Raw genomic sequence first — 16,858 nt, 5'->3', positions numbered from 1 at the left:
TGGGCGAGTTCGGTTTCCGCGCATCGGAAACAGTTACGGAAAGTATTGGGCGTCACGTCGCTCCGTGCGAGGCGCAATGTCTCAGTCGCGGCTCTTGCTCCGTGGTCGCGGCCAATCCACATCTCAATCGCGGCTCGAGATCATGCATTTCGGCGGCCATTCTAGGCGCCCAGAGTTCGATATATCGGATGTGAACTTCGTTATAAGGAATATGTTTCCCATGTATTTCCGTAACTGAATTATTTTTGTTCGATATATAGCATAATTCGCTCTATCCGGGTTCGTTATAGCCGGGTTTGACTGTACATGGCCTAAGATTGCGATTGAGATGTTGATTGGCCGCGACCACTGAGCAAAGGCAGTGACTCAGGCATTGCGCCTCGTATGGAGTGACATGACTCCCGACACTTTCGGTAACTGTTTCCTACGCGCGGAACTCCCGACGGAACCCGCCCAGTCAATGAGTCCGGACCAAGACGGCAGCTCGCCAACCTTCCCGATGCTGTGCCGAAAGGAGTGTCCCAAAATTTCCTAAGTGTCGACGACGACGTTTCCGTCACTGTAAGCCCCTCGGACGCGGGCACCGTCAGCGGCACCGTCGTAATGCTGATGAAAAGCACCGAGGAGACAGAGGATGTCGCGAGTAAAAGCCGTCCGACGGTTAATGAAGTGCTTTCGGCAGTAGATGTCCTCCGCCAACATTTCTCCGATATTGAAGGACACAGACTCGAATTTGGTGGAAACAATGTCTCGCGTAAAGAATACTGTGCTAGTTGACGCTGCCGAAACGAAAAGGAAAACAAAAATCACCGCTTTTTTTTTTTTTGGAAGTAGGCAGTTAAGGTGTTAAGGCGGAAAGTAGCTTTATTATTTGCAATAAATCTATCGTTTCGTGTATGGTAATGACATACTTTTTTGTTCGTTTCTGCATGCGGGGATGGCAAGGGGATTCTCGCTTATTGCGAACTCGTTCAAATAAACTCGTTATAGGCGGGTTCGGCTATATCGAACTATTGGATATATCGAACTAATCGTGGCGCATATTGCAGTTCGCTATAACCGGGTTTGACTGTAGAGTGAAATGACTCACGATTATTTTTGAGAACGAACTAAGTTTAGAAATAACAAATCTTTTCGGCATGATCACCAGCAGGTATTTAAATGCGGCTGGGAATTTACCTACCCCCTTCCCCGTTCATCGGTGGTCGAGGCAGTGAACAACGTTTCCGCTTAAAGGGACCCTGCAACACTTTTACTCAACTTTTTTTCGAAATCGTAAAAGCCTGCAGACCGTAGACAGTCAACACATCCAATACTTAGATTAGGGGGTCGCAAAGTACCTCAGCCAAAAATTACTGCTCTGTGCCGGGAAGATAACTTATAAACTTGCCCGAAAGAGTGTTCTCTCTTTCCTTCACGTTCATCGACCGCTAGAATAACGTCCTTACAGCGATGTAGCGGGTATTGGCCGGCTTTCCTTCAGTTGCAGCAATAAACGTATTCGATAGCCACTTTAGAAAGAAAGCCACAAAAGCTAAGTAGAAACGGAAGGCTTATCTGCTGCGACGAGCAAATAACGCAGCGCCGCTACGTGCTGGCCATAACTAGAGCTTTCGCAGTGCTTCTGGACGCGATGGGAAGAGTGAAAGCGTTTATCGTAAGTGTTGCAGAGTCCCTTTAACATCGGTGGAGAGGCCAACGAAGCTTTTTCTGGTTCCTGTGGCGCCTAACGGCCGCCAGTGCGTACAAAAAACGACGGACAGGCACGCCCCCCCCCCCCCCCCCCCCCCAAAGATCTCGCAGTCATAAACCCCCGCACTAAACTTCGTTCCCCCCCCCCCCCCCGCAATTCCACTTCGTTTCACATGGAGGGCATAGAAGCAGGTGCACATTTAGCACTTTCGCACCTGCAGTGTGGCAAGTGTCTTTTCGTTTTTTCCCTTTGTTACTCCCTCAATGGCAGCCATGTGCTGGTAGCATGCACAGCCTCAAACATGTACAGTGTAGCATGCGCAGTGTTTTCACCTTTCTTTTGTAAGCTTTGTGTGTGTACGCTTGTACGAACTCACCGCGAGCTGTCCAAAAATAGGGAATAAAAACATGCAACGCTAGAAGCAGTAGCTGCTCTCCCGGCAGCAGACGCAGAGTGCACCTGCTTGCTTCTATCGCTCGAGGAGCCTGCCAGAAAGGCGGATCGGCAGCGCGCGCATGTGCAGACCACTACTCGAACAAGGGCACGCAGAGTTTGTCGAAAATTATACTAGTTTATTGCTTGCTTTAATTTTTTTTCTCATTTTATAATAGAATAGCTTCGTGTACCACCGCAGCATACAACAGGCACGGTTGGCTTCCGCATTGCGAAAATTTCTCGCTCATCCCCGTCTATGAAACCAACACCGACCAAATGAGCCGGGGTAGGCCGCCAAGTGTTGAAGTCACCCGAATGCAAGAGCTACACATGGGATGCTTTCCCAGCCCCCAAAGCACAGAGGCTGGTCTCACGGCTAAGGTACTACGTCGTCACTCTTTATCCTTGTTCTTCAGTCACAGCCCCACAATTACCAACGATGGCAACGGTGCGACGGTGGAGGAACCGCCACAGCTTGATTCACGCGTTCCGCAACAGATGTCGCCTGCCGGCTGTCAGAGCTAGGCTGCCTCGATGCAAACGCCGCGGCACGGTGGAGACGCGCGCTCATCGAGGTCCCCTAGCCAGCGCCCGTTCGGTGACAAAATACGGTGTTACACAAACCGGTGATAACCCGTCGTCCTCCCTTGCGGAAACGGAACACACTTTGGCGGGAGTGTTCGCTACCGGAGGTCGCCGGTGAATGTATGCTTCGAAAAGTATACAAGGAGGAGCGGCGGTATACAATATTGAAGAGCGGCATATATTGAAGAAAAGCTGAAGAGTGCCGGGATTCGTGGAAGCAGGTAAGTCGTGCATCTTCCAACAATGCTGCTCATTTTCCGCAGAACAACCACCTTCAACGTTTCCCCAAGTGGCACAAGCTTGAAAGTAACACAAGCGGGAAACGTGAGAAGGGACGGGTAAAAAAAGAAATGAAGGCTAATAGCTTTAACTACGAGTAAACGTAAAAACTGGAAAACGGCCCAGAACCACCGGGAAAGTGTCAGGAAACGTCCCGTGTCAGTCATACTGTTGTGGATTGACTGTTCGTGATTGCAGGGGTTCAAGGTTCAGAATTGACAGGAACTCCGTCAATGTGAGGCCTATACTTCGGGCAACATTCATTTCGAGGAAGTAGGCTGCATAGAATCCTCGGCATGCACCTGTCCTCCGGTCTCACGTGGGATACTCATGCAAACTACCTGTGCAAAAAGGTTTCTGCTACAACTGGAATAATCTCCCGCTGTCGTAGTTTCCTCCCAGCTAAATTAAAACTCCAAATTTATTATGCCTTATTTCACTCTGCCCAAATTATTGTGCACTGGTATGGGTAACCACAACTAAAACCAACTCAGGCAGACTTTTGATTCTGCAGAAAAAAGTGATTCGCCTTATAGCAAATACTGAGCACTTTACCACTACTAGAGGCTTATTTGAACATTTTAATATTACTTCTATAAATAGTATGCACCGATTTCGACTACTTCAAATGTTCAGTTTCTCCACTACCTACACGGCAAACTACTCATCATGTACAGCCAAACTAAAACGACGGACTGCAAGTAGACACTTTGGCTACCCGACACTTTCGTACATTCTACAAATACCAAACACTGAAATTTAACCTACTTGTTACACTGAATGAATTCTCTCAAAATGCTTGTTGCAAAAGTCGGAAAGAATTGCGCTCGTTTTTTTTTGCACAAAATTGAAGTGATTGCTTCTTTCCTTTCTCAACCTTGGAATTTTTGCTTATTCGCAGGTTTGAGACTGTATTTTGGAGTTCTTGTTTTATAAATGTTTTTTTTTGGAAAAGCAACGCCCAGTAATGCTGATGTATTTTTGTGTATGTCTCTATACCAGAATTTTTGTCTAAATCGTGGGGAAATGTCCGAACCTGTACCTGTTCCTGCATGTATATTTTATTTATATTTTTTATATTTATTTTACCTGTATATTTTATGTATATATTACCTGTATGTATATTTTCTCTACCTGTAGGCATATTTTATAATAACTGTATCGCCAATATTTTTTGTTTGTGTGTGTGTGTGTGTGTGTGTGTGTGTGTGTGTGTGTGTGTGTGTGTGTGTGTGTGTGTGTGTGTGTGTGTGTGTGTGTGTGTATCACGTGTTTTGCACGGTTCTTCGTTTTTGTACCTACTTGCCTTAAAATGGGCTCCTGGCCCATATCAAGCTCGACGCGTAGCCTTTAGCCCAAAATACCATCCAGTCCTGCCTATTTTCTCGAAAATGAACTTATTTCCGTTTGAGGCGGGAGAATTTGTGAGAGTAAATTTTGTGTACTATGGATGATGGTAGTTGTTTGCTTCAGTCCGCACTATTATACCTTCTGCAGACAGAGGCAATGTGCATGTTGTCTCTGTTCAAGGATGCTTGCCATTCTTATCACGATAAGATTAAAAAGTATAGGTCACAGGGCCCAGCCTTGCGGTGCCCCTCTATCAAGGTACAAGATACGAGGGGACCCTCACGGGTTCGAGGACCCTTCAAGCCTAATCTGACGGGCGTCAAGAAGTTCCGCATCCACGTGTTCTTTTTAGGGCGAAAGTCGTTTGCGAGTCCCTGAAGGCCAGCACTCGGAGCGACACAGTTAACATACTTTTGAAGGTGGATGAATAAGATGATGTCCGGTTGAAAGCAATTAGCGTTGAGTGCTAACCCAGGAGCATTTTAAGTGGCAGGAACTACGAAGCCACGAGGCGAACCTGACGCTTGCTTACAAGGAGAGAGAGAATATAAAAATTTATTTGGAGCAATCGCTTTTGCGTAGTACTGTTTTCGGTGGCAACAATCGAAGCCTCTACAATTTCATTCACTTTTTTCCTTCAGGTACTGCAAAATCACAACTCAAGTTCCCGCAAGACACGCCGGTTGTTTTGCTGTGAATATGAAAGTGAAAGCCCCCCAAGGTCCCTTGTACCAAGACATCGACGGCTTCAGGCTAAGCCCTGCTTTCTCACCAGAGCTCTTTCGTTCCGCACTTCAGTACAAACCCACATCTGACGATGTTTTCGTTACCACGTATCCCAAGAGCGGAACCACATGGCTGCAACACATCGGTTACCTAATTTTCCACGATGGAGTTCCACCTCCGAACGCCTTGGAATTCTTGAAGACCACGCCTTTCCTGGAAATGTTCGGAGCAGAAGACGTGGTCAGGATGAAGAGACCTGGGATGATCAAGACACACCTCCCCTACAGACTTGTCCCAAAATGTCCCGATGCAAAGTACGTTTGCGTCTTCAGAAACCCCAAGGACGTTTGTGTTTCCTTTTTTTACCACACGGAAGGTTTCGGGGCATACGAATTCGCTGAAGGCAAATTTGAGAACTACTTCGATATCTTTTTAAATGGTTTAAACGATTTTGGGGATTATTTTGATCACGTCCTGTCCTGGTATAGCCACGGCCAAGATTCCAACATTCTGTGCATGCACTATGAAGAGCTCAAGGGCGATCCCCGCACTCACGTTTTGAAACTAGCGGCATTCCTTGGCGAAAAGTATCATCGCGCGCTTGTGGAAAACCCAGAAGTGCTGGAGCGAGTCATCAACTTCAGCAGCATAGAGTTCATGAAGGCCAAGACGGCTGTGGACATGAAGATATTCATGTCCGAGGAACTGAGCGGTGAAGAGGATGTCTGCCCTGGGCTGAGACGCTTTCACGGGAATGAGAAGAAGTATCCCAGGAAGACAGGCTTTATACGCAAAGGTGTCGTCGGTGGGTGGAGGGAGCACTTCACTCCAGAAATGAACGCAAGGATGGAAGCAAAAATATACGACAGACTCGCAGGCACCGAATTTATTGAAGTCTGGAGGAGACATGGCATCCTTTAAAGCCCCCAATTAAGGGCCTTTCGTCACCATTTACGTTCAAGGTGTCCTACTTTTGTTCCAAGGCAGCACAACCAGGGGAACGCTGGAATCGGGGGCAAGCTGGTTAAAGCCCACCATTGTTATGTCTATAAACCAAGCATGTGTGGCCGGCACCTACATGTTAAACGCAAATATGTTTCGTGCGTCACTGCCAAAGACGGTTAGCAGCAATGTAAAAACGGCAAAATAAAATCGTGTACACGAGTATTCTCAAACACACGCAGCGTTTGTGCCCCTTACGTCTGCACTGGCTTTTCCATGCACAGGATGAGCCCTTTTTAGTGGAATTCTACTCCCGGGACGCTGAACTCATGCATTGTTCATTACGGCCGCATTGGGCTTGATTTTTGTTGTCCAACATAGTAAATACGCTTTCTAAGACAGCGGTGACATAGAATGTCATTGCCACGTCTGAGAGGGCCTTTCAAGTTCGACGTGTTTACTAGCGCAAAAATACAGGACAAGGGGGCGAGAAAAACCAGACCACGAAAAAGCTAGCGTTCGTATCCTTATATCAACATTCCTCCTATGTCGACATTCCTCCTGAAACTTTTCACTTCCCCAAATACAGGTGATCTTGTAAGCTACGTGATCCTATAACCGCTGACACGTTCATTCGAGTTTTTTGGGGAACTTGCAAGAGGAGGAGTTTCTCATAGCGTTTGCATTGGCGGTTTGAGGATTACACAGGCCAGTTGATGTTATTTATTGCCCTAAAACTCCTCACGTACGCTTTATTTTCACAGGACGCTGTGAGTTCGGTACGTTTAGCCGCGACATGATTACCACAGTCAAAAGCGACATGTTTATGCTTCAAAATTATAAGCAAATTTGTCTTAAAACAGAATCTATCCTGTGCTTGCCACGGCCAGGCCCAATGCCACTACGGCATCTCACAGCGGCTATCCGCAATCATCCAGTGCCGTTAAGCTCCGCCTCTCGTAAACTGTGCGATTTTATCTGGCCTTCCGCTATAGTATATGATGTGCCTTGCATTTGGCGCTTTGCTTCGCTGGAGCGGACTCACGCTCCTTAAAGGGACCCTGCGACACTTTTGATAAGCGCTTTCACTCTTTCCTTCGTGTATGGAACCACTGCGAAAGGTATAGTTATCGCCAGCACGGAACGGCACTGCGTGATTGGCTCGTCGCACCAGACACGCCTTCCATTTCTGCTTTGTTTTTGTGGGTTTATTTTCAAAGTTGCTATCGAAAAGCGTTCATTGATGCAAATGAAGGAGAACCGGCCAACCGCCGCTACATGGTCTTAATGAAATTCGAGTGTTCGAAGGACGTCGAGGCCGGGAAAGAAAGAAAAACTTCTGAGCGAGTTTCCAAGTTTCTTGATGGGCGTAGAACAGTAATTTTGGCTGATGTACTTTGCGACCCACTAACATAAGTACTGGGTGTGTAGGGTAACCACGCTATGCAAGCATTTAAGATTTCAAAAAAAGATGAAAACAGTGTTGCAGGGTCCCTTAACCGTGGTGAACCTGGTGCGCGGTACGACTAATCCCGGCGATAGGGCTAACGTCGCCGAGGGTGGGTTATATGAACATGCGGAAGGTTAACCTCCTTTTAATCTTTCGACGTCCTCTTGTTCACCTCTCAACCTCTCCAGAGGCCCCCGGAATGTTCTCGATCGTTACTCTCCCCCTCTTCAAATTTATGATGCTGTGTGAACCGCAAAGCTGGCGCAAGCACTGCTGGGCCAGTGTTCACCTGAAACATTACGTCGTACTCGACATATTTTAGGCATTTAGTTTATCGAAACAGATCCAAGCTCATCAACGGAGAATCAACATCTTTACGCGATTGGGTGAATACCTGCTTCAATTCGAGTGAACAACCACCTGAGGGATTTTGTGTTATGGTGAATTACTTTTTGGCTGGGCGTTTTTTAGATGACTGTACAATTATCAGTTGAAAGGTAGCTCTGCTAACTCACAGCGTCTTTTGTGTTTGTTGGGAGGTGCACTGTCTCATTGTTCTTCGAGATGCCTCAGCGTTATCGTTCTTATCTTTGCGCAGACAGCGATAACTTGTCACACAGTGATGTGTGCCTGGCTCTGGTGCAAAATACGTATGTGCTTACCCACTCTTTTGGCGCGTCGACACTTTTGTGTAACGTTGTTTTGATGGCGCAGTCGAGCATCCTGTGGCTTCTTCTGACGTCTGTAATAGATAAGCTTGCCCTGCGAAATAAGGTCACGTTAGCGCCTGTGTGCGCTGCAGTATCCCGGCTTTCGTCTTAGTCTGGTCATGTTTGCGCAGCTTCGTTGACATATTTTGCAGAATTGATAAGCTATGACCATGTCCGAGATTTAAATGAAAAATACACCCCTACTCGCACACACTATTCCGAAGTCCACCGGTAAGAGAATCAGTCGAAGTGCGGGCTTCAGTGCGCAGCCAACCCCGGTAAAATACTGACAGGAATAAAGCCCTGCTTGCGGTGTAGTCACTCACCTCTGTGACGAGTCGCCAGGTGTAAAAAGGTGACAAGCATTTGCGTCTGTTTGAAAATGTATCATTATTAGCGTGTTGACGCCTCCACTGCGGTGCGAAGACCTTTTCCATTCACTCCCAGTCACTGAGACCCTGCTTCATACGACATCGTGGCCACGCCGAGGCTTAAGCATTATACACTGTCCTTCGGTAAAAGAAGGGCACTCCATCTTTTTGATGTTGCACCCAGATTATTATACATTTCCCGTTATTAGGTCGAATCCTCTTAAGAAGCAGTGCATTGATACCATCCCCTTGAAGGCCAACTGCACTCAAATTTTCGACAATGTCGAAATAATATATTCTAATTGTACGCATAAAGAGAGTAAGAAATGCAATATAGTGCGTTTCAAGCATGAACGCGGGCGACGCAAACGGACGGTGAAGATAGCAAAACTGAAAAAAGAAAGAAAGCGAGAGTTCCACGGAGAGAGAGAGAGAGAGAGAGAGAGAGAGAGAGAGAGAGAGAGAGAGAGAGAGAGAGAGAGAGAGAGAGAGAGAGAGAGAGAGAGAGAGAGAGAGAGAGAGACGCTTTATTGAGGTAAGGAGGCCAGATGCCCTTGGGGAGAGAAGTAAAAAGGCAGGGGAAAGAGCAGTTCAGCTGATGCTCACTTTTCACACAGTTCCTCTATATATTCATGCAAAGGCTCGCTGTTCCCTCTCCTCTGTCACAGGCCGCTCTGAACTTGTTTCGGTGACTCTCCACCAGATGCAAACGTCTGCTCGGAGCTACTTTTAACGACGGTGCTTTGTGTGCTTGGTGCTTAGGAGGCATACCATTTCGCCATGGTGATTTCGACAGCATAAACATTTGTTTGGATAAAATTTGGGCAGTGAAATATTTAAGTGCAGTTGACCGATTTCGGAGAGGGGTTGAGGCGCCCATTCCCATTCCGGCCACTGCGTCATCCTTTTCAGTAACTTCAGCAGCGCTATCATGGTCCTGCCTGCTTCACACGAGGAACTGCGGTATTTCGCTCTCCCTGACCACGGTTGCTGAGTAGTCAAGGCATTGTGCTGCTGGTCCCAAGGACACGGGTTCGACTCCCGGCAACGGAAGCCGCTTTCCTGATGGAGGCGAAAAGCAAAAGCGCCCGTGTTTACGTTCGATATTTTGGCGCACGTTAAAGGCCCCAGGTGGCCAAAATAACCGCGCGCTTCATAAACTGTTTTGCGTCGTCGCAATTAACCTTATAATCAATCAATCAATCAATCAATCAATCAATCAATCAATCAATCAATCGCTCTCCCTGGCGGAAAGAATAGCATTCTGCTTATCGACGACGCGCAGTCGGACGCGCATAAATTCGCCAGAAGCGCACGCGCACTATTACCCCAATATGCGTTACGCCCGGAATTAAGCGTCCTATAAGGTGCCGAGATTAAGCGTCCTATAAGATAGGAGTGTCAGTGCTGCACTCGTCACACGTGCTGTTCACCCTTCGTTTATCGCTTCTGCGAATATATAGTACATCCCAGTTCTGGGTCAGTGTTCACCGAACTTATCATAGTAATCAGCAATGACTTTTTGCGCTTTTATTATTCTAATCCAACTTCTCATCGTACTGCACTCGCCCGTTTCCTGAGCTCTCTACTTCGACTGTCGCCTTTGACCAGAGGACAAGGCGGCACGAAGTGCAAGTCGGCAGTGACGTACTTCTCCATTCCCACCCACCGGCGAGGAAAGCGAATCAGAGTGGTGCGTGGAAGAGTCTAACCTTTACCTAAAATAACGTTACCCTAAACCTAACATAACTGGCTTTATTTTCAATTTGCTTACATTCAGTAGGTACGTGATGCTGTTCAACGACCTGTAAAACTCTCCCATAACACCTAGCTTTGATCAGGTTGTCATGGCAGATTGCATCAGCGCATCAGCCGGGGTTTGGGGCGCTTGCCCTGCCACAACGCAAATTTTCTAATTATATTTCATTTTGCAATGTTTTTTTTTTCAACGTACGTATGTTCTTTATGCTGGCAGCTTATGTCAGTAATCAGGATGATTTAAGCTAAACAAAGTTTGAAAAGCGTGCACCTCCCAACAAACACATTTTATTTTGTATAGTCGGTTCCTTTTATCGATGTACACTTACATCACTTCACGGGACGTACAAAGGAAAATAGTAAATATGATCACAATCCATACAACCGAAGAAGGAAATCGCTCGTTTATAATGAGCTCTAACCATGCGCACTTAGTACAAAAAAAGGCGGCATGTGGTCACCGGCAACCAAAGAAAGAGTTCAGCGATGTCCAAAGCACTGAAACTACGTTCGACTGACCTCTTGTCGGTCAGGCCCACTAGCGGGAAATCTAAACCAGTGCCGCTGCGCATCAAACATTACATCTCATCAAATATTCCTATAGTTTAACATATGTCTGCCAAACCTTCTTTTACGGATCGCACCGGTCTTGCCGTAGCCTAAACAAATCAGTTGAAAATGTCGCTGATTCATCTCAGTCCAGAAAACCCATATCAGGCCAGAATTTGGCGATATCACTTCCCTCCGTGTCTCTCTTAAACTTCTCGTTCAGCCTCTTCAGTTGTTCCTGAGAGAAGTGGTTTTTCCAGTCGCCGATAACTCCCTTACGAACGTAGTTGATCTTGCCCGGAGCATCCTGGCCTGCTGCGTGGACGCCATGGTGAAAGTGTTGCAGCCCCTTGAACTCGTCGCCCCGGAACTCGCAACCGATGGCGAAGAACTCCTGTATCATATCATTCGTGTACTTTTTCATTTCTTCCACGCTACTGTACTTGACGACGTCCCGGAGACCCTTCCGGTCGTCCTTGAGCAAGTTGGCCTCGTACTCGGGCCCCATGAAGCGAGCCATCTGAAGAATAACGTCTTCGGGGTTCCGCTTCAGGTCTTCGTATAGAATGAACAGCACGTTCGGGTCCCGGCTGCGCTCGTACCAGTCCTTGTAGAACGTGAAGAAGTTGCCGCAGTCCAGGTCATCGCTCATGAAGTGCTCGAAGGTATCGTCGAATGTGCCGTTGTAGTGGTATCCGGGAAACGCGAGCCAATGGTAGTGGAGCGAGACAATGACGTCGCGCGGGTTGCGAGCGACGACGAGGTACTTGGCCTCAGTGCTGTATTCGACAAGTTGAAAAGGTAGGTGAGTCTTGAGGGCTCCGGGCTTCTTCATCCACTCGACGCATTCGGCTCCGAAGACTTCGATGTACGGACTGGCTCTGTAGAACTCTTCAGCGCTGGGTGGCGGAACGCCGCCCGTCTGGATCAAGTAGACAACGTGTTGAGTCCACGTCGTGCCACACTTGACGTAGGTGACGATGTAGAGGTCGTCTTTCGTGGGCTTGTACTTGGAGGCCGAGTCTATGCACTCGGGCAGAAAAAATGCGGGCAGTGGGACGCCCTTGTAGTACTGCAGCGCCGGTTTGTTGGTCTTCTTTACTTCCGCAGCTCCTGCAGGTAAATTAGACCTGTGGGTAAGCATTAAAGCGGAGTACGGCACTGTTCAAAGCGGAGCACTTGGGTACTGCACCTAGCGGTGACGCTTGAAGTGCACAAATTAGAATTTTTTTCTGGGCTCTTGGATTACTTGCAGTGTCGGGTTCGGGCGTTCGGAAAATGCAACAAGTATGCCTTTCAAGCCATCACGATGAAAACAATAATTCTCAAACTGCATAATAATACATAATACAGCACTGCAGCTCTCATTCGATCACATCTACTGCAATGCACACCATTTTCTTGCGCGGAAGAAATCACATTGGCGTGTATAACAGATGATAATACTTTCTCGCACATCTTTTTTTCACCTTTTTTGCTTATCTTGAAACGGGTCCAACTAGCAGTGCGCTGATGTCAAGAAGAAATCATCATATTTATATTGATAATTTAACAGAAATTGATAACCTTACTTTTATTCTGGTTGTATCAAGTGGTGTTTGACCAAACACCTGCTCCTTATATAGTTTGATGAATACAGACCAAATCCGCGTTCAAATGCCTGCCCGGGACGAGGACTACTATATGTGGGGGGTACGACGGGGTTTTTTTTGTTTTGTTTTTTACATGTAAGAAGGAAAATTGCACGGCCAACGATGTGTGTGCTATGCGAGACATCTGGCCAAGCCGATTATGGTCATAGGCATCAAACTTTATATGCCGAATACGAGATGAAGTCCTTTGCCTGCAGCTTCATCAACACTCCGCTATATCAAATATACTCAATCTATCCATTGCCTCTTGTCGCCCGGCTACACGGAATTCTTTTTTCCGCTACCATATTCATGTTCTTCAGTGCTAACGTTGTTACTAGGGTCGTCTAGCTGTTTTCCATTGTTTGTAACGCCGTCTCTTCTGAACTTGGATGGATGGCGTTCATCCAAGTTTGCTTTTTAGTCGTAAATGCACGCCTACTATGCCCATGTGTGGTGATTGACTCGTTTTTTTTTCTTCGCTTTGTGGTCTGATCTAAATATTCCTTCATGGCACGTGAAGGGAAACTGAGATTTAGTACGTTTATGGCTAATTAAAGCACTTAGTTTGTCCCAATGGCTTGAGGATTCCTCCGAAATGCATTCTCCCCTTCGGTTTATTTTGCGTTGTTTGCATTGTCATTCAGTGGTCCTTGTGGCATCCCGTTGAAAATGAATAGTCGCTTGATTTATATGCGAATAATATGTTTGCAAACCCAGGCCACTTGATTCGAATTACTGGCTTGATGTTGCTCTTCTGAGCTGATTCCAGACCACAGAGGCCATACCATTGTAAGAAACACTTCTGCAACAAAACTGTCCATGGACAGACACGTACGTACAGGCTAATGACTAGAATTCCGGATGCAGTACTTTCATCTTAATAACGCTCAGAGCGCAGTAAAGCTTGGGCACATTTGAGGCAATATAAATGTACAACAGTAGTCCTCCCCAGGTGGTCAAAATTAATCCGGAGCCCTCCACTACGGCGTGCCTCATCGCCTGTGTAGCGTCAGTGCATTAAACTTCGTACTCAATCAAAACAACAGCAGTGCACAGCCTTCTGTGGATCAAAAAATACGTGTTGCAGTTGAAAGTCAACAATCAATTTACTAAAGCCGGCCACTTACTATAGATGTCAATCTTGGATTTCAAAACTGCTGCCTGCGAGACACAGCGGAGGCGGCCATGTGCCTGTCACGTTGAGCTGGGTGCCAGTTCTAAATGTAATAGGAGTGGACAGGGGTGGGGCTTTAGATAGCCGCCTTCAGGAATGCAGCTGCGACTATTGGTGGCCTTGCATGCACTGCCGAAATAGAAGTATTGGCTCAGACTGTTTGGAAAACCAGTGTAACTCTTGTTGCCGTACCGCTATGCGTAAGCACGTTGCAGTGCCTTTGCGACGGAAGACGTTCCGTAATCAGGAAAAAATGTATTAGGCAGAGTATTTTTAAACATCCCTACGTAGCACTTAGAGAAAAAAATTGGCCGCGTATCTGCTCCTTTCGTTGCAAATGTCGTCAAAAGACGATAATCTTTGTAGACATTTGCCAAGGAAATGCCCCCCTTCGCTTTCCCGCTCACCTCTTATGCTGTTCCTTTTCCGTCGCGCTCATCCCATCCAAGGTAAGCACACTAAAGGTTTCCTCAAGGCGATTTGAATTTACCGCGTTCCACTGCTACAAACAGGGTTCCTCGATGCCAGCGCTGCAATACGGCGGAGACGCGCGTGAATCGAGGTGGCCGACTTCAAGGTTTATAGAACCGCGTTGTCGTGCTCCACGTGCGTTCCAGCAGAACGTGAAACCTAGCTAGTGGAACCTTTCTTTGCTGTTTCCGCGTGATTTCTCATTTGCGGCCCGGAGGTGGCGTGGGCAACAGCAGGCGGTACGCGTTGTTCTTCAGTAGACGTAGAATATCGTTTGCTATAGAAAAACCAAGCATCCATGAATTTTTTAATAAAGAAACACTGTAAATATCTCTTGTGTACTAATTTCCTGTCTTATATTTGCGTAATGTCTTGTTCTTGTTCAACAAAGTTGACAAGTATGTACAGTCGCCAGCAAAAGTTTGCGGGATGTGCAGCGCGTGGCCGAGCAGCGCAAAACTGCATTGCTGCGCCATCTGCAGCCAGCGAACGCCGGGTCCAGGCTGAAGGAGCTGGCGTGCTAGGCGCGCTTTGCGCATGCCTGGCCTTTATTTGTTACCGGGCATCTCTCATCGCTCGCTTGCCAGCGACATGCTTTTGATATTCGCGGCAGCCGCGGCGGCGCCGCGTGAACATCGCCTTCGTTCTGCTATCACTGGTGCAATAAAATACGGAGCCCGCGGCCGCCGTTTGTGCCGCGGGACACATTTAATAAATCTTAGGCTATGATCAGACTACCGAAGCAAAAGCCATATCGCTATCTTGGGACGTAACAATACACGGCGTGTCACGCAGTTTGGTTCGCTGAGACGTGAAACGAGGTTATTCTTTAAAGTTATTACGAGAGTTGCGGGAACAGTCTGAACCCGACCTTATTTTCCAAGAGGCCCTGCTGGTTGAGCACGAAATATATTTTTATTTTTAACCAAAGTTCCGATAAACTGTCAGCTAACCTATAATTGCCGTTGTCGTCTCGGCGGCTAATTATCATAAAATTTGTGTTGGGGTAGTTCCATCAAAACAAGAGTTACATCCCTTTTACAGACAGGTATTCTGTATCGCTTAAAGCTTCCCTAAAAATTAACTATGGCAAGTAAATGTGATTCGGTGTAATCCTAACATCGTCCTCTCGGCCAATTTCAGTATGATGTTTAACATGATACCTACATAGACTGAGCGCTAAGTCATTCACCAGAAAGCTAAATTTGCCCCAAGACTAAATTTGGCAACGCGACTTTTTTCTATGCAGCCCGTCAACGGACGCAGTTTCCGACAGGTAGCCTAAATAGCTCTTCTAAAGTAAATTTATTCGTCGACCATTACATGACTTGAAAGATCAGGTTCATTCAATGATGCCCGCCGCGCGCAAACGGCGGGCGCGGGCTGCGTATTTTGTAGCACCAGTGATAGCAGAACAACAGCGATGGTCACGCGGCGCCGCCGCGGCTGCCGCGAATATCAAAAGCATGTTGCGGGCAAGCGAGCTATGAGAGATGCCCGGTAACAAATAAAGGCCAGGCATGCGCAAAGCGTGCCTTGCACGCTAGCTCCTTGAGCCTCGACCCGGCGCTCGCTGGCTGCAGATGGCGCAGCAATGCAGTTTTGCGCCGCTCGGCCACGCGTTGCACATCCCGCAAACTTTTGCTGGCGACTGTACATATAAACCGGGCTTAGACGTTTACATTTGGTTGTGAGTATATAAGACAATTGCGCAGTAAGCATTGTACTTTGGCCGGGTGGCTGAATCGAGTTACAGACAGACAGGCAGACAGACGCACATACCGACCGACCAAAACTTTCGGGTTTAAGTAGCCCAAGAAAGACTATCGTCTTTAAAAACGGTGCATTTAATAGCGAACGTCCACCCTTTCCATACATACTCATACGGTGCACTGACCCCCCCCCCCCCCCTCCCTGGCGTACAAATTGAATACCACTGGCGATCCTATACAAATGGAGTTCATTACTAGCGAGATAATTAAATAACGATATGTCAGTACCGCTAATATCCACGTTCTTGTTCAATTATATGCTCCGCAGTCTTTGAAGAACCATCGGAGCGATCTGTTCAGGAGTTTCCTTCTCAACCCTGTTTCTGAAAAAAAAAATTACCAACCGTTATTATCAGCTGCCATATCTAGTGAAGGTCTTTTGAAGCACGAGGATTTTGTCAAGTGCTGGTACACAGGAACCTAATGGAGTTCTTTCTTGGGGAGGGGGGGGGGTTGAAGTAATACCATCTAAGCCCAGAATCAAATATTTAATAATATAAAATTGTAAAACCTTGGTTTCCCACTTACCCACCGTCTCACCCGCAGCCTCCATCGTTGGTTTAGCGTTCTCGAGTGGCTCCTGGAAAGCACCTTCCGATCTCTTTTCCAAACGGCAACAGCTAAGTGCCCTGAAGGTCGCCTAGAAGGGCTCCAGGCCTTCATAGCTCCCCAACAATAGAATCTGTTGGCTTATCCGATATTATTGTGTGGAACCCGACCACAGGTAGACGCCTTCTTTTCCCGCAAATACCACGTAGGCAGGCCGAGTGGGCCTTGTCTGGCCCAGCACCGGACAGCAGAAAGATTAGCTCCGTGTACATGGACGCGACGAGGGAGGATTGAGTCGAGAAAAACAGTTTTTGTGTCTACTCGACCCATCCATGTATAAGCGGACGGTGTGAGTCGAAATGCTGTCGGGGCGAATACGTTCTACTCCTAGGTAGGGGTGGGCTGACTCG

At 47.2% G+C, this 16,858-nt stretch overlaps 2 protein-coding genes across 2 annotated transcripts; one reads left to right on the top strand and one right to left on the bottom strand.

The window, feature by feature from the left end:
• The first annotated feature begins 3,288 nt into the window (after positions 1 to 3,288).
• LOC144153205 (sulfotransferase ssu-1-like) lies at positions 3,289 to 6,207 on the top strand. The gene is made up of 2 exons (XM_077684859.1): positions 3,289 to 3,311; positions 4,984 to 6,207. The coding sequence occupies exons 1-2, from the start codon at positions 3,289 to 3,291 to the stop codon at positions 5,987 to 5,989; spliced, it is 1,029 nt and encodes a 342-aa protein (XP_077540985.1). The 3' UTR covers positions 5,990 to 6,207.
• A 4,364-nt stretch (positions 6,208 to 10,571) lies between these two features.
• On the bottom strand, positions 10,572 to 16,584 carry LOC144153848 (sulfotransferase 1A1-like). The gene is made up of 2 exons (XM_077685576.1): positions 16,428 to 16,584; positions 10,572 to 11,961 (listed from the first exon to the last, which is right to left on the bottom strand). The coding sequence occupies exons 1-2, from the start codon at positions 16,450 to 16,452 to the stop codon at positions 10,994 to 10,996; spliced, it is 993 nt and encodes a 330-aa protein (XP_077541702.1). The 5' UTR covers positions 16,453 to 16,584; the 3' UTR covers positions 10,572 to 10,993.
• Positions 16,585 to 16,858: the final 274 nt, after the last annotated feature.

The sequence above is a fragment of the Haemaphysalis longicornis genome, unplaced genomic scaffold, assembly GCF_048455015.1.
Source record: "Haemaphysalis longicornis isolate Haplotype H1 unplaced genomic scaffold, Haemaphysalis longicornis Haplotype H1 scaffold_9, whole genome shotgun sequence".
Taxonomy (NCBI): domain Eukaryota; kingdom Metazoa; phylum Arthropoda; class Arachnida; order Ixodida; family Ixodidae; genus Haemaphysalis; species Haemaphysalis longicornis.
This window is presented reverse-complemented; position numbering and strand designations above follow the sequence as displayed.